Raw genomic sequence first — 18,457 nt, 5'->3', positions numbered from 1 at the left:
CACTCCTCCTTCCGTATTCAATGCCCACTGTAACTGGCTAGCTGGGTAAAAGTAATGAATAATTCCAGCGGAAATAATTCAATGGCAATCTTCCATTTTCCACCGTTAGCCATGCCATCTGCCAATATGATCAGTAATATTGCCACAGTTCACAATAGACAACAGCCCACTGTATAAATACATTCCATCAACCTCAGCATCCTCATCCCTCCAACAGAACGCTTCACTTGTCCAGATGTCCTTCCTCATCGTCTACTCAGAGAAGCCAGTCCCTGTTGGGATGTTGAAATCTAAACGAGTAGCAGTAATGAGTACATCCACACTGTGGAGTGACCGGAGGGTGCTCAACCAATGGCAGGATTTACAGGTAGAGGAGGAGGGAGAAGGAGAGACAGAGGAGAAAGGTGGGTTGAGAAGGCACACATTTGGTTTTCCATCGTCTTCCTCAGCAGACCTGTAAACATTGAAGAGAAGAGGTTGTAAATGTCACGAGTACTACGTGTTTCCATCCCCTTTTTATCATGCTCATTTTCAATTTGTGCATCAAAAACCCTTAATTACACCACCAGCTGTTTATCTTGATGCGCCCCATCCATAATATTTGCATAACAGTCGCGAGTGGCTATTTGCCAGAAATTGTGTTACATCTTGTGCTACAATTTTGATCGTGTGCTATTGATTTCTTTTTAATTTGCCGACTCTTCTGCTTGTATTGTCTTGATGTGTTGCTGAGATTGGCTTGAACTAGGGCTCCTATTTTTGAACAAATGAGGACAATGAAATTAGTTGAAATGACTTCAAATGCAGACGTCGTAGCCTAATCTTAAACCAACTACCTCTGAAACGTGGTACCTCTGCTGCATGTGTAGAGTGGCAAGCTAACAGGTGACTTCAGCTCTGTTGTGGTGCTAATGTTACTGCAAGGCAGTTGTGCAACAAAGGAAAAATACAGACTTTTCCCTTTATCAATCTTATTTCCTCGGGTAAAATGTCATGAGTCAATTTGAATACTTAATGGATTGTTCTATATTAGATCCTATGTTTTGTAAACCTTGAAGATGTAAATCCCAAGATATGGATGCTTTAATTGATGCAACTAATGATGGCTTGATTTATTACACTAATTTAGTCCTTTGTTAATGATAATATATTAGTTTGGCAATCAGGAATGGATGAAATGATGGTTTATTATATACACAAACAGTTAAATATTTCCTTTTGGTGTATCAGTTCATACATTCCTGATTGCGTGTCCTGGATCCCCGTGTTTGACTGAGCACACCACACCATGACCTACAGTATTGAGCCAATGGCACCAGCATCATTGAAGGTTTTTTATTTCAACAAAAAGAACAAAAATTATAGCCTAACTTGCTGAGTTGCAACACCTTGCCCTGTTGCCCAAAGGCTTTTTATGTTGATTCTAAAAATTGGATAAAGAAATGACTACTAGCAACACATGGCCTCTCACCTTCTGGTCGGACATCATGCTGTTGACCTGCAGTGGAGTTGGATGTCCACCGAGCAGACCTCCCCCCGGCCGGTCATGCTCACAGAAGATAGTCCCGTTGACATAGTGAAAGCGATCGCCAGGGACCAGGCGGTTCCTACAGGTGGCACAGGTAAAGCACTAGGAAGACAAGATGACGAGACAGTGTCACTTGTGATTATATGTAATCAAGATAAACTCATTGAGAACAGCAAGACAACTGCGGTAATGCAAACATTGGAGTGATACGATTGCTTAATCACACTTACCTTAAGGTGGTAAACGTTGCCTTGTGCTCGCATCACCATCTCACTAGCAGGTATGGACTGTCCACAAGCACTGCAGGCTCCACTGTGTCCAAACAGCCTGCACATAAAACCATGGCACAAGTCTGTCAGCTCAGCTAACATGAACAGCTACAGCAGCATTTTTCTTTATTTGATTCTATATAAAATGGTAATTGGACTGTACTTGTATATCTCTTTTCTGGTCTACACACCCATACACACACTGATGACAGGTGCTACCATGCAAGTTGCCCATCAGAACTACTACAAGAGGGTTAAGAGAGAGATATATATATATATATATATATATTAGTGCTGGGCAACGATTACAATTTGTAATCGCGATTAATCACATGATTTTTTTGCGATTAATCGCATTGTTATGCTCAAAATTCAATAATGAATTCAAAAGTAGTGTATTGTGCACTTTTATTTTAAAAGTACTGCTATAAGAACACAAGTGCAATAACATTTGGTTTGCAAACACTTAAAACAAATCAGGTTCTTTTTAACAGCAGTATTCTCTTTACACAGTAGCAGTTATAATACAGTTATGATTCTGATAATAGATATTCAGCCGGTGTTTCCAACTTTATCTCCATGTGTGTAAGAGATGCAATTTGAAATCTAGACCGATTCCTGTTTTTTTCTAATGTTTGTTAAATTCTCAGTAGCGATAACTAAATTATATGTTTATTATACAAATTCCAAACAAAAACACTTTAAAAACTCACATTTTTTTTAAAATGAATCATTGCTTTTTATCTTTTTTTAGTATTTTGGTCAGACACATGCAACACTGATTACCGTAATATGTGTGGTATTTGTTATAAATGTACGTTGGTACATAGAATGTAGGTGAAGGAAACAGGAAACACAAACCGCTGTTCACCACTCGCTGCCGGCCGGTCGGCCGGACGGTTCTTGTGTTAAAAATGTCCGCTTAATAATAAAAAGTGCTTGCCCAGCACTAATATATATATGATAATAATAGCGAATAAGAGCGAGAATACACAAAGTCACATAGCGGAGGAGGGGCCAAACCCTTTCAAATTGTATAAACCAGGCACACATTCTTAAATAATCTAAAATGATCAAAGCTTAATCATTTGTATTTCTCCAGTAATGCAATGGCTTTTGGTTTAGAGTTTTGAGTTTGTTTGTAGAAGGACTCAAGAGGTCTTATGGCTGTTGGACGTTGCATCAATGCCAGTGCTCCAGATGAAAAGTTCAGTTAGAGTTCTGATATTAAGACATCGTGATTCATGCTTTGCGTACAGCCCCGACTACTCCTCCTTTATCGAGCATGGATTTAATATGTTATATTTCATAGTAGTATCACTCTAAAGGTAAACAACCCTAACCCAGTCACCCATTTGTGTGTCTATAAAATCCCTCGAGCTAACAACCGCTAACCAAACTGCCTTCAGACCTCTGTGAGCTTGATGAGACAGAGGCTATGTGAGATTAAATGAGCTGGCATTGTCCATAGTTCACTAACAGAGCATAAGAAAAAGGCAATCTGATGGTTTAATGACATCCAGTCAAAGAATTTCTCAGAATGTGTGTTGGAGCCACAGCAGGTAACTTTAACATTACATATGCCCTGGTTCTGCCTGACATCTACTATCTATATATACACTATAATTTACTTTTAGTCACATTTGTATTACTATATGCTGCCATTAATACCTTTATCATCATTATTATTATATTGTATCCACTACTGCTGTTATTACTAGTAATCGTAATGATTCCATCATTATTCGGTCTGTTTTTAGTGTGCATATAGGCTAAAATTGTATGCTGACATTTCAGCTACCCTGTAGGAGTAGACGTGCTCCTGTGGCTGTGTGAATGCAGCCATCGTATGTTTCCACTTCTGTCTCATTAAATTACAAACTGCTGTGCAATGTGTTTGGCATCGGATTAGCCTTCAAACCCATGGATCCATTACTCAAACCGGCTTCCCTGCATATTTCATTGTCTTAACGGTACGTGACACAACATAGACCTTAGTGTTGTCTAAACACAGTGCTGTGTTCAGTCTGAATGACAAACAACACGTTACACATGCACTCTCTGTGCTCAAATGCAGAGCTTGTACCATTACGCTGGTCTCGTTTCTCAGGTCTATTGATACACAGCCCTCAGCAAAAACATACTTTTCATTATTTTTTGTTGTTGTGTTGAATGTGGCGAGGCTGCTCTGCTGTATTTAAATGACTGTGGGATTTGATACCTTGTGTTGCCTCGTGGATTTGTTGCTGTGCAGAAACTTGAGGTAGTGTGCATTATTTACAGGGCCATCTAGATTTCATTTGCATTCAACAGAAATAAACCAAATGACATTTTTATTGGATACATATGGTGACAGTAATGTTGAACTCTACAGTATATGCATACTTGGAAAAATGCACAGTTCAAGATCAAAATTCCTGCAGCATTCAACAACAGCTCTGAACAAAAAAAGGACATTTGACAAATGTGGACACATAAAACCCGCCTGAACTGCAGCAGGTTGAAGTTTTAATAGGAAGCCTCTGTCATCAAATCTTGTGACACTTGGACCTACTTGACCAGTTTAGGGCCTCTCTGTCAATTACTGCACAGAGTCATGATTTTATGTTCAAACAGTCATTTAATGAGTCACTTAACATCCAGGAGGTTTTCTCTGAATTAGCAAATCCAACTTTCAGCCTTTTTATACACATGTATGAGCTTTTTATTTGTATCACTGCCACAAACCTGAATAAATGAATGCCAAGTGGCAGGTCAACAGCATTAACTCCTAACCTGGCACAACTGAGTAACAGTACACAAGTAGAAATTGCTACAGAAAATAAACCATCAAATCCACAATAGTCAAGCTAAAGATCAACTTAGAAAGCAATTTAGACCATCTAGCAATTCACACTACTCTCTTAATATTGCTATTTATATGCTATTCAGCATTTAAAACAGGCAATTCACAATGCACCACTGATTAAACCACAACACAGCTAACAAAAACCTATTCAAAACAAAATCTACTCAGCCAACTCAATATAAAGTCTAGAGAGTGACGATGTGTACCGTTTCCTCTTTGTCAGTCACGTTGGACCAGTACAATGACTGATCTTAGAACATTAGCAATATGTGAGGCCACATTAGACCAGTACAATAATTGTACATTTATAAAATTACACCGCCGAACGGCATGCTGGGTACAGCTCCCGGTAGCACAACAGTCTGTTAACAGCTGGGAGAGGCTCCGTCGCTACAGTAACGCTACATTAAAGAACAGAAAAGAGCGATGCAGGATGAACAAAGACAGACCGGAGATGCACCGATAGAGTCTGTGCCCAAGAGAGGAGCTGGGTCTGTTGTTTGGAAGTGTTTTGGTTTTAAAAAGTCCAACATCCAAAAGACTATATATTCAAAGTGTGTCGAGCCACTGCAGCAACTTACTCCATCACCTCAGCAGAAAACATGAGTTGGAATACCAAGTGTGTGATTACGGCTGTCAACCAGTAACGTTAACGCTAGTGAAACGGTGAAGCCAAAGGTTCAGACATCGCTTGAAGAGGCTTTTGCTCGAGGCACTGCATACGACAAGAAAAGCAAGCGGTGGAGCGACGTTATGAACGCAATAAAGATCCAGCTCTGCAAGGACATGGTCCCGCTACAGACAGTCGAGAAAGACTCAGAGCAATGATTAAAACACTGGATTCAAGGTACGTCTGACCGGGGCGAAAATACTTCAGCCAAACTGCTATCCCAACATAATACGAACAAACCCTCTAGTAATCAAAGCCTTTATACATGACGACATTAACATGTTTTTATATTTTATGTACTTCTGACAGTAGAGTAAGCCACTATAAACCTATATAAAAACACAGTCAAGGAAGAAAAAAAATACCGTGATATACCATGAAACCGCCAGAATCTTAAAAAATACCGTGATACACATTTATGGTCATACCGCCCAGCACTAGGTCACGTTAGACCAGTACAATGACTGAACTTAGAACATTATCAATTCATGAGGTCACGTTAGACCAGTAGAAGGACTTAACTTAGAACATTAGCAATGAGTAAAGATGTAATGAGCGCCTAAATCTATCTTACAAAGTCACTTTAGACTAGTGCAATGACGGATATCATCTTAGAATATTTGCATGCTTTCATTTAGGAACCATGTTCTTATGATGACTAATTCATTGGTTTTCTCCCTCTCTTGCTCTGTTCATCTTTGTCACAGACAAACAATGAAAGTTTAACAAGTTAATCAACTTGACTAATTAGGCAAAATGAAATAGTGATTACAAATGTTTGCATACTAAATTTACACTATGAATTTACAAGGTCCGGGACAGCGTGGGTAAGTTAGACGACCACAGGCAGAATAACTGCTTTCTGCAGAGACGTTTTTATGTGATAAAGCAGTAAATGAGGAAAGGCTGACACCGCTCTTTGTTTTTGATGAACAGCGTGTAAATGTTTTTCTAGAATTCTCATGGTGGCATTCATATCCTGCAGTGTGGTGTCCATTGTGCTCATGCTGAAACACTCTCTACCCTTTGAAGCTGCCTTTTCCTGTTTATCAGCACTACCTTGCCTCTTAAGGCGTGATGAAGCTGCAGGTTTGATCAACATTTGACAGACGAAAGCAAACTGAGTGGCATGCGTCAAACGTAGCCAGCTAATTGTGCTAGCCTCAAACAGACACCGTGTATTTAGTCATATGTTGGTATTCATTTGGTACTCTTTTAGTACTTTGTGGATGAGATGCCTGTAACGATTGGTGCAATACAACAATCCTGCACCTACACTACTGCAATTAAAGACGACAAGTGGTAGCAGCGCCAACAGTGTCATCATTTCTTAGAGATATTGGTTTTCCCAAATGGTTTTGACACACTTGTAAAATAAAAGTTTGAAGACTTCTGCTACACGAGTTAATATGACATTTTATTTCTATAATGTTTTGAGAGGGACCTGATGGTGGAGGATTACTACTTGTTTGGTAACTAGTGTGTTTTGGACTGTTGGTTGGAAACAACAGGCAATGAGGAGACATCACCTTGGCCGTGGACATCTTCCACTATTATCTGATATTTATAGACCACTGTACTGCACTGTACACAGATGATCAGGGCTCACCTGATGTAGTCGTTCTTGCAGAGGATCATGCCTCCTTTGCTGTAGCAGGTGCTGCTGTACTCGCCCAGCTGAGCGTGGCAACAGGAGCACTTGAGGCATCGCGTGTGCCAGTACCGCTCCATTGAGAAGAGCAGGAAGCGGTCTGCGATTCGACCCCCACATCCTGCACACAACCTGCCCGCTGTCACCCCGCCACCACTCATCACTGCCACTGTGGGCGCCTCCACCCTGCTGTTCACCATAGCAACCTGAAGACGAGAGAAAGAGAGGTTAGACATTAAGGCAGGCAAGTGGAAATATTCAATGGAAACAGTTAAATATGTGGCATCCTTAAATGTAAAGCTCCAAACTGCTTACTTTTCTGATAGTAAGGCCCTTTTCCTTATCAAAAATGTCAGTTTGAATATCGGTCAATATGTATATTAAAATTTGGTATCAGCCCCAAAAATGTGGCCTTACAATGTGTATAAGTTGACACCGTTTATAAAAGTTGTTCGTAGGCTGTTAGATAGAACTTATTTTTTAAGTTAGGTGACTAAATTGTTGTTATTGGGACCACCAATGAAGACTCAAATCAATAACTTGTTATGCAAGCCTGTCTGCTAAAGCTGTCGATAATTTAGGGCTTTAACTCCCCATTATTTTCTTTTATTCATTCATTATTTTTTCTATTAATAGTAGGGCCACCCCCTGATTAATAATGGTGAACGAATAATTTGTGCGAATAAATGACAAAGCAGTTTATACTTTCGAGGCTATCCACACCCAATCCAAAACTTTCATATTTCACAGTGCAGTGTTTTTTTCAGCAGCTGTTTCCAGCAAGCCGGAGAGTAAACCGCAGTGAGAATGTTGTTTTTAAAAGGCCAATCGCCAACAAATAGAGATTTAAGAAGAATATCTTGTTAGATAAATTCAATTTTGGAAATGGTGGCATCTATCTTTTTTTTTTCATTTTGACTGTCACATTACAGAGAAGGACTGAGCACCACGTTGCTGAGTGAGAGTGGTTTAGCACTTAATGTTTATGCTTGAGGAATCCACACAGCCCTGGAAGTATTAAGCTGACCATTCTAAATCATTAGGCCTCGTATCGGCCATGTTTCCAATCCAAGCGATTGACTTTGGAACTTCCTGGTAAAAAGCTTGGGACTATTTACTGGTGGGGGGACGGACACGGACACACACACACACACACACACACACACACACACACACACACACACACACACACACACACACACACACACACACACACACACACACACACACACACACAGTTTTTGGGCCTACAGATAATGTACTTTACCGTGATCATTTGTCCAAAGACGAGACTCTTTGGTGCTGTGGAACATGGCTGCACTGTCAGCGTGCAGAGACCTACACTTCATTCATTTCATTCTGCTGCTCATTGCTTCATCATCTCTTTCAAACGCCATGGAAGCACAATCCAAACTTATTGTAAACGGTTTCAAAATGTAATGGTTGTAAGTTGCTGTAGCCGTTGGTGTTAGACATATGCCATCAGGCAACATTCACTGTATTTCTCCTGTTTCTTTCCATGACAAAACTGAACATATTTCATGCACAGCTGGGAATAATATTGCTTTTGAATCACACTGAGTACAACCATAGCAGTGTGTGCTACTCAGCAATGAGTCAGCAACACCGCCTCTTCAGCCGCTTCCATGATTTATAATTAGCGCCAACAACAACATAAAATAATTGCAGGGCTAGATTCATTTTCCAAATGAGCAACAGCAGCACAATTTGTCCTCTAGAGCGTCTAATTTCAGCAAGGGCATGTTTAGCTTTACGACTAGCCTTCCCACAAGATTATTTGAGATTGCAGCAGCTGGTCCTCTGCAGTGAAGCAGGCTGCCCTCAATACCCTCATTTCCTAGAGTAGCCACCTGGCTCTAATCAGCCACAGGAACACCATGTAAAGGAGCCCAAGGCTGCATTCAAAACCACAAACAGCCTCGTGCACCGGGGCCAAACCTTCCGATTAGTGAAGGCTTATTCATGAATGAATTGAAAAAGTGAGTCAAACTGTCTAATTCAAAAATTCACTTTTAAATGAAACCATTTTAATTCTGGTGTTGCCAATATTAGCATTACATTCAGGTTCAAGAGGCTGAAATCTCTTTTAAGGGTTTCTAATATTTTGACCTTTTCCAATTTTTACAGTGCATATACACAACAACAGCACCAACCAAAGGGCAATATCATTAAACATAGTTCTCTATTCAAAACAAAAGGTCTTTGTCTGATTTCTTGGAACATAAGAAATCTGGTTATTCATGTTCCTGTTTATCCAGGGTTCTGATAGTGGTTGCTTCTCATTGTTGACTGCATGTATTGGGACTTCACCATGTAGGGGAGACAAAGAGAGAGGCCTACATGTAAAAAGAAATGCCTGAACTGGTTTAAACCTTGGTGCCTCATTGGACGAGCCCCACAGGAACCCCAGGGAGTCCCTGTGACACGGTCATGACGTCACCAAAACTATAAACATCTGTGCGCAGTTCCACTGCGAGTCATGTTGCTGAAAGGAGGCAACAACATTGGTGCCGAACAACCTAGGTCACAGTCCCTCGCTGGACGATGAGCTATTGTGTATTTTACAGACAGCTGAGCCCCGTTCAGCCCCGTTCAGTGTTGCTGAGCTTTGGTGTGTTTAAATCCTCCACCACGAGTAAAGTTGGTAAACTGTACTTTATTAGTTCAAAGGTCCAGTGGCAAACTGGAGTTCTCCAGTCGGTCTTCTGTGGGATAAAGCTACAGTTACTGTTCTTTACTGCTGTGGTGAGGACCTGCCTTGTATTGAGTGCTTTCTTCTTCTTTTCTTAACTAACCTACACACATATCCATACGTGGTGTTAAGGGTGGCCTCCATTGTGTGTTGTATCCCCCCCCTTGCCTGGCATAACCACTCACATGACTACGTCTGCCATCTTGCTCTCTCTCTCCTTTTTCTCTCTCCTTCCCCTTCAACACAGAAACAAACACACACCACATGATTGCTTGTTGCTTTTAGGTAGTACGCTTATAGTTGTGTAATGGATGTTTTGTTTATTTATAATATTCTTGATTTTTGACTTAATCCACAGTTTGGTTATTGGTCCCTGATCCTAAGGTGGTGCGAAAAATCCATTTCTCATCATTTGTTGTTTTCTTGACAAACGATGTATCCTGGTCTTTATCACAGTGCTCCAGCCAGCATGTTGAAGTTTCTAAAACCAGGTAAAAGGCTTAACAAGGCTGAAACAAGAGCCCTGACCTGCTGCGAAGCAGGATGGAGATTAGAGATCAACTCATATAAAAGCACCGCCTGCTGATCAATCACAGCTCTGTATGTGGATTGTTAGAAAGTAAAACAGTTTAAACTGTCACATGCAGGAAGGACGGCTGGTAATAAATCACTGACTGTGTGAATGTGTAAAATAACATTCAGAATTTCACTGCTTCATCTAGAGCACGATAGATCGGACTATAATTACATGAGTGTGTTTCGTTAAATTAAATGAATAACAACGATACAATTGTGGCTAAGTGGAGAGCAGGGCCGTCCTTCAATCAGAGGATCGGCGGTTTGAACCCCGGTGCCGGCCCTGCTTGCCACATGTCGATGTGTCCTTGAGCAAGACACTTATCCCCAAAATGTCTCCCGTAGCTGTGCCTACGGTGTAGAAATGTGATAGAATCTGAATTGTAAGTGGCTTTGGATGAAAGCGTCTGCTAAATGACTGTAATGTAACAACATAAAGCGTTACTCAACAGTATATCATGAGGTTTACTCCATATGTACAGTGGTAAATGGACTGTTCTAGTATATCTCTTTTCTAGTCTTCCGCCACTTTCACACTACATGTCATCATTCACCCATTCATACACTGATGACAGGGCATTCATACAACCTACAGACAATTTGGGGTTAAGTGTCTTGTGCAATGACACAACAACATGGACTACAGGGCCGGGGATCGAACCGCTGATCCTCTGATTAAAGGACGACCACAGTGTGTAATCGAATCTTTCTGCCTTTAACCAAAAGCATTTCCCATGAGCCTTAGACATTTGTGGCCTTAATGTCACAGCTTGAGAGAAAAAGTGAGTCCATGAGGGAGTTGAGAAGCCAAGGATGGTTCAGACATGTCTGGAATAGTTTTATATATTATAGTATAGTAGATATGGACAAAACCAATGAAAGAAATACTGAATGACTGAACTGTGTCACAGAGGCTAGCGTGACGTTTTGGCTTCATCTCTCTGCACTAGTGGATTTTGCAGCTGGTTGCTGGTGGAAGCAGTCTGGGTGTCCCATGCTTTGACATACAATGAAAGGTTCAGGGGAAGATACAGTGGTCAAGGTTCAACCAAAGAGGGTTAATTAATTCTTAAATCCTTTGAAAGTAAACAACATGGACACCAACAGTGAAACCTTTATCTTGAATTACTTATTCCCTGCCACGTGTGAACCTAATTGCAGAGGAGCAGCCGATGTAATCCTCATGCAAACACCTGTGTTACTCCAGCAAGTGTCACGACATCTGTCAAATTCTCTCTAATTCAATTCTTATATAAATAAAGTGCAAATCCTGCTTTTATTCATCATCTGCCATGCAAAGCCTTGATGTGACATCAGTTTCAGTGAGTGGAAGCAGGGCTTTAGATACTTCAGTGTGAATCCAGACATGGCCTTCTTCTGTTGAACCTGACTGTGGTAAAGAACAACACAGTACATACTGCTGGATATGAAGAAGTAGTAGACATATCATGCTCATGACGCTAACTACATACTTTCTTAGTACTTGTACTACTGTATTTCAATAATGCCATTTGTATCATTTTATGCGCCTCAGGATGCGTGCTACGCTGCTAACTTGTAGCATTAGCATGTTAGCATGAAGCGTACTGCAGCGCGGACCAACAGTAAACTGTGTGTAAGTTAATGTTGCCGACTGTCTATATGGGCTCTTGCTGTAGGCCATTTCACATTGAAAATACACACAGAGAGTGAGTGGAGTATTGGTAAGATGATGTGAATATGGTAAATGGTACACGGGTCAATGACATGACATGCATATTTTTGTGTCCGAGTCCACCATTTCCTTTAAAAATAATTGTATCAATTCAAGACATATATCATTTCATTCTATAAAACCTATCCAGTTTTGATACATTTTCAGTGCAATCAAATAATATATAATATTTGATGTTTTGGCATCTCAAATAGGGCTGCAACTAACGATTATTTTAATAATCGATTAATCTGTCGATTATTTGTTCGATTAATCGATGAATCGGATAAAAAAAACTACAAACTAAAAAGCATTAATTTCCAACCCTTTATTCAAAAACAGAACTGACAGTGCTAATTCACAGTGCAAAGAATCTTCAGAAAGTGCACAAACAGGTTGCTCGAACATCCCTGAGCTGTGAAAGTAATAATTTAAAAAAAAATGGACTAATATCAGGAGTGGGGTTCAGTGGGTTACCCACGCCTCTCAGTGAAGGGTAGACACACGCTGATCCACTCAGTGTGGCGCGCATGCAGCCCCGGACATCTAAGGGCATCACAGACCTGTTGTTGCTCAATCTCGTGCGCCACTTGTCCCTCTAAGAAGTTGAACGCTGACCGCACGGGGCCGCGTAACTAGTTAGCATGCCGGAGTCTCGTTCGGTATCGGAATTAACCAGACAAATCGCTCCACCAACTAAGAACGGCCATGCACCATGCGTCCCTCTTAATCATGGACCCAGTTCAGAGAAAAACCCACAAAATAGAACCGGAGTCCTATTCCATTATTCCTAGCTGCGTTATTCAGGCGACTGGGCCTGCTGTGAACACTCAAACATCTCTGCCACTTATTGGGTGACCAGGGACGTGCGGTCAGGTAAGGCAGGGGAGGCTGAGCCTCCTTTTTATAGTCAAAATCGCTGAATGTGCTCATGTCCTGTTCAAACAGAGAGGAGACACGCGAGGTGAGGCAGCGAAGAGCTGTGCCTCACCTCAGATTGCGCAATCCCTAACAAACTGGGTTAAGCGCGTGCCTTTTGCTTTCTCATTGTTTGTCACCACTGTAATATTTGTAGACACTTTTATCATAAGTCCTTTCTTTCCATAGAATAGGTCATGTATTGTATTTCACGTGTGTGTAGAACATATTCAGTCTTGCTGATCTGACAGAAACCGCAGTGAAGTAGCACAGTGGGGAGCAAACAGTACCTCTGCCTCACTGAAGGAGGCGCGCGAGAGCCCACGGGTCGGGTTCATGCTTGTAGTGCCGTTACTCTTCTTCTACACTTTTCTTCTTCTATTTTGCTTGCAAATGTTGAAGATTAAATATCTAAGCTTTAACAATTCTAAAAAAACAGGGAAATATGACCATATCAACAGCAATTCAACCTGTGTTTGTTCTCTTTATAAATCCGTGGTTGTTACACAGATTTTCGCGGGTGGCGCCCGCGAGCGCTCCGCGTCTGAAACAGGTTGGTGGGGCAGGTCACAGATCGCGGAGCAGACGCTCCTGGTGCAATCAAATATGTACCTTACCAATGTGTGTAAAGAATGCTGATATGAAATATGAAAAAACAACCAGTAGTCAATGTGCAAGTTGCCAATTGAATGGTGATTTAAGCTGCTCTATATTGGGTTCATATATTTGTAAATCTGACTCTGAAATAGTCAGTGCCTCACCAGCCACTAGTGACTAACCTCACTGCACTTCACTGAGTGGCGTAATAATCGCGCGACACAACGAATCGATAATGAAATTCGTTGCCAACTCTTTTAATAATCGATTTTTATCGATTTTATCGATTCGTTGTTGCAGCCCTAATCTCAAACCCTGGAAATGTCAGGCGCTGCACCTGTCCTAGCAGATGAACAGACTAAGACTATTAAAAAGGTATTTAAATGATAATAAATTCAAAATAAAATACTATGGCATGCTTTTATTGTTGAAACGATTCAAATAAACAACATTTTTATAAATACCAATAGTTTTAAGCTGTTGCAATAATTTAAAAACTGTTGAACAATTTGAATGTTCTCTAATGTCAGGGTGGCACAACTGTAAAGATGGGACTTTTATTATGAAATTAAAGTGCAAAACAGTAAACAGGATATTGCATCATCAAGAGGAGCTCAACTGACCTTTATAGCAGAGTGAAAATGTTTTTATATCTCTTTTGAATGTTGATAAAAACAGCTACTTTCAACTTATAGGTAGAGCGGTTCACTTTCCATGTCAGGCTGGAACAACCAATGTAAAACTAGAAACATGTTATTTTATCATAAATGTCTTTATTCTATTTAAAATGTATACGTATGAAGTTGTTAGCAAGAACAAAAGCTAATGCTAGTGTCCTAGTAGATGCCTGTTTCATTTGAAATAAGTTGCAAACGTCAGGTGGAGCAACCAGTAAATCAGGTGGAGCAACTGCAAAGAATGTCACTTTATGATGTTATATTTAAGCTCTAACATTAAATAAAAACATTTCAAAAGTTTAACAGTGTTAAGTTAACAATATTATACACTTTCAAACTATTTCCATGATATTAATGAATACTGTTTAACTATTAAGGACGCCACTGTGAAGTAAAGCAGAATGATCAGGACCCAGGGAGCAGACAGCAGGTCCTGTGTGGAGCGTGTGCAGAACGCTGCTACGATGAGGTAGAAGCTGCAGCAGCCCGGGAGGAAGAGACTGTGATTCTATTACACTTATGAGCTAAACATGATTACTGTGAAATATTTACTACTTTTACTTCAAAAGAGACTGTTGACTAACAAATGTTGTATTTGAAATAAAAATGCAAACTTTCTGCATATTTCCTGTGATTACTGATATTATCAGGTGGCACAACTGATACATGTCATGGTGGTGCGACCAGGTAAAATATCAATTTAAAGCAATAAATAGGTTAAAGTGAATTTTTGTTTGCTTAATATGATGTGAAGAACTATTGTATTGCATGTATTCATTTGTATTATTATGTTTAAATGTTAAATATACTAAATACCTGGCCAAGAGAACACAATTATGATAAATTATTGTATATATATATATAAAAAACACAACCACAAAATACGATTAGACACAGTAGACACTCTAAGGGAAACTTATAAAATAAATATGAGGAAAATATATATTTTTTTATAAATATGTGGTTGCGCCACCTGACTGATTTTTTAGCCTGTGAAGTTAAAATATACTTTAAAAAACTATTTAAAACATTATGAAAAGTTGGTTCACAACTTAGACTTGTTTCATGACATTGTTCCAGACACAAACATATGCATTACATCCATTTTGAAGATCATTTAAAAAATGACCTTTTTAGAAGCCTTATTTGTCAATGAGCCATATAACAAAGTGCTTTTACACGTTCATACATACATACCATGCACCTACTCATGTATGGCTCAATTTATACCAATTGAGCCATGAGCAATTTGGGGTCGAGTGTCTTGCCCAAGGACAAATCGACGTGAATTAGCTGAGCCGGGGATCGAACCGCCGATCCTCTGATTGATCTACCACTGAGCCACAATCTCCCCAACAGTATACAGTTGGGAAGTGAGTAAAACAATAATGTACAAACAAGAAGAAGGTCAAAACAAAGTTTGGCATTCAGCAACATACAAACAGTGTACAGTATGATACTGTGTATATAATATTCCATGTGTTCATCCTAATGCAGTGTTCACACCAAACGATTGGTGTGAACACTGCATTAGTTGTTTATGTAAAATTGCGAGATTTTGGTTTTGATTTATTGTTTGCACTGTGAACAATCATGTATTTTTCTAGTTTACTGAAATTGTATTTAAAACATTTAATAAAGAAAATGAATTGTTGCCCGTGTCCCATGGTTTCCTTTGTCCTTTAAGTGGAAACTGTTGGGTCTGTAAATCACTTCTTTTACAGTGAGCTGTACTAAGTTTAGCAGACGTTTAAAACTGGTTCAAAATTGAACGTTTTTGCAGTGACTATTTGAAGACGGTGATAAAACATTGACATTTAGATCATATTTCACAATCGTTGTGTGTTTTTTAAGATAAAAAATATATATTTAGAGCTTGGCAAAATATCCCTTTAATAAATACCATTGTATTCCGTAACTGTTTATGTGAGTTCCTGTATAGACTGGTGGTGATGCTGATGAAAACGATCACTCCCCTGAGATACACACATCCACCATTGTTCTGTCTTCATTAGATACTTGAACCCTCCTCACCCAGAACAAAGGCTAGTGAATAAGCAACCACTTGTGTTGTGCCCTGGTCATAAACGGACTGATGAAGACAAACACTATTCCACTGCAGTGTGGACACACTGAGGAATTGTATGTGGTTTCAGGTTGACAGAGACAATAATGGCTCATTTTCCCCAAACCTAAGGCAATTGACCGACCGAGGCTTTTTGGATCAGAGGTCTTGTGTGACTCTCTCCACTTTTTAGTACGAGTGATCCTGTAGTGCTGGCTATCTAATCATTTATCACGTTGAGTAAATAATTACGGTCTCTCTGAGTCTTTAGGCATGAAGGGGTTTGTGTTTCCAGGATGCAGACAATTACTTTTATACATGTATTAAGAAAAGGACTGAAAAAGAGGGACAACTAATTGATTAGTCAACAGCAGCATCACCCATGCATGTTTTGATAATAAGTTAATAATCAACCTAAAATCAAAAACATATACATCTAATGGTGCCAGTTACTCAAATGTGGGGATTTCTCTGTTTTATATCTGTGTAAACTGACTATCTTTTGCAGCATTATGAAGACTTTCTCTTGAGCTCTTGCATTCGTTTTCAATTTGTTCCAACCAGAACCGATTGGTGTCTGAAGATGGACACAGAGATATGCAAAACGTCTGCTTTAAAATGTGTTCAAAGGCTTGACTGATCAGTCTTGTGAATCGTCACTGGTCCACTTTGTTTTCCTGAAATGTAGGCCCGATTGGGTCACACTTTACTATCTAATTCACAGCCCAGGAGATGCCGAGAGGTGGAGATGAAACCACTTCGTTTTCCAGGAATGATGACCGCCTTCCTTCTTTCATAGACAAACACTAACTAGATCATGGATCCACACCCAGTCCACACACACACACAAGGAATAATTAACAAATAACCCCAGGTCATACACGACTGAACTCTCCAGTACTGTACTGTAGAGAGTGGCACTGAGGCACATTCGGGTTTGTTCTCTTGAGAAGGACATGCGGCTTCATTCAAACCCGTCTCTTCTTAATTAACACCAGCGGCACGAGCTCCGGGGGCAGAAGTGTTTTCTTGCGGAAGAACTAGTTCATTTATAAAGATGCCCTTTTAGTGCTGTGGACTCATACAAAGCAAAGCAGCCTGCATGCACAGCAAAAAAACAAACATTTTGTAAGTTTCTAATCTGAACTCATGTTTGATCAGACGAGGAGAGAGGAACTATTTATTTCACTATATTTCCATTTAATCCTCCTTCTACAGCCACTAGCCTACCACTACTAGGTTGTAACGATTAACAACAACATAAACTGCTGTAATATTAATAATAATACAATTGTTGTTGACAAGTATTTTGATAATGAGAATATCTGGACTCAACCCAGCTTAATGTCACGTTAGCTTAAAAGCATTTTTCTCTCACTTATTATTTTTTACTTATTATATTATCATTATTTCTACTGTTTTCCTTTGAAGTTATGCTATGCTAAGCCGCTGTCGGTCCATTACTCCTCGCGCTGCGGAGACCTGTGGAGTGACATTCCGCTCACCTCGCTGCTGTGAGCCTGAAGTGTTGACGCTCCGCGGCGGTTCTCTGTCGCCCTCAGCTGAAGTACAGAGAAGCGCCAGATGACATACAGAGAGCCGGAACTTCTCCGCTGCTACGTCCTCCTCGCGCCGGTTTGTCTGTGTGGAGGAAAGCCAACTCCTCTTCTCTTTTCCATTTACAAAGCTCTGACAGAGCGTCACCTCTCTGACCACCGACTGGTCTCTGGAACGTTCCAGCTGCTGTCTTTGTTCCTGAACAGAGCTGCGGCCCCGCGAGCAGAGAACAGAGGGGAGTTATCTTCAGCTTCAGTCATTTAAACGGATGTGTAACTACTCCTCCTCTGACGTGGTGAAGGGGGCGGGGCTCCCGCCTCCTGTCAGGATAAAGCGTGATACTGGAGAGTTTTTCCTACCTTAGAATGTTCAAAATGAGTCACGATCAGAGCCTTTGGAGCTGCAAGAACAGCGATGATTTGTTTTTCTAGCATTAGAACTGTAAGTATCTCTTCACACCAAAGCCTTCTTAATATCAGGGGTGAAAGAAGTACTCAGATGTTTTAAGTACAGTAAAAGGAGCAACACCACTTTTCTAATTGAGTTTAAGTAATGATATTATTATGAATAAGGGTGTTACAATATGGTGTTGCTAAGGTCCCTAAAGACCAGACCAAAACTTCTTACAGCATTCATAGAGAAGGGGTCAAAGGTCATCAACCAGGATTCTGTAGACAACCAAAAGAAGTTCACGG

The 18,457-nt window shown here is 40.2% G+C and overlaps 1 protein-coding gene across 1 annotated transcript; it reads right to left on the bottom strand.

Moving 5' to 3' along the window:
* Nucleotides 1-329: 329 nt before the first annotated feature.
* lmo4a (LIM domain only 4a) lies at nt 330-17,909 on the bottom strand. The gene is made up of 5 exons (XM_079179024.1): nt 17,711-17,909; nt 6,925-7,172; nt 1,759-1,855; nt 1,472-1,630; nt 330-454 (listed from the first exon to the last, which is right to left on the bottom strand). Exons 2-5 carry the CDS (start codon nt 7,164-7,166, stop codon nt 446-448), a joined length of 507 nt encoding a protein of 168 aa, XP_079035150.1. The 5' UTR covers nt 7,167-7,172; nt 17,711-17,909; the 3' UTR covers nt 330-445.
* Between the last annotated feature and the right edge of the window lie 548 nt (nt 17,910-18,457).

This window comes from Pholis gunnellus (genome assembly GCF_910591455.1).
Source record: "Pholis gunnellus genome assembly, chromosome: 18".
In the NCBI taxonomy this organism is placed as follows: domain Eukaryota; kingdom Metazoa; phylum Chordata; class Actinopteri; order Perciformes; family Pholidae; genus Pholis; species Pholis gunnellus.
The sequence above is the reverse complement of the archived record's forward strand: the minus strand, read 5'-3'. Positions and strand labels throughout refer to the sequence as shown.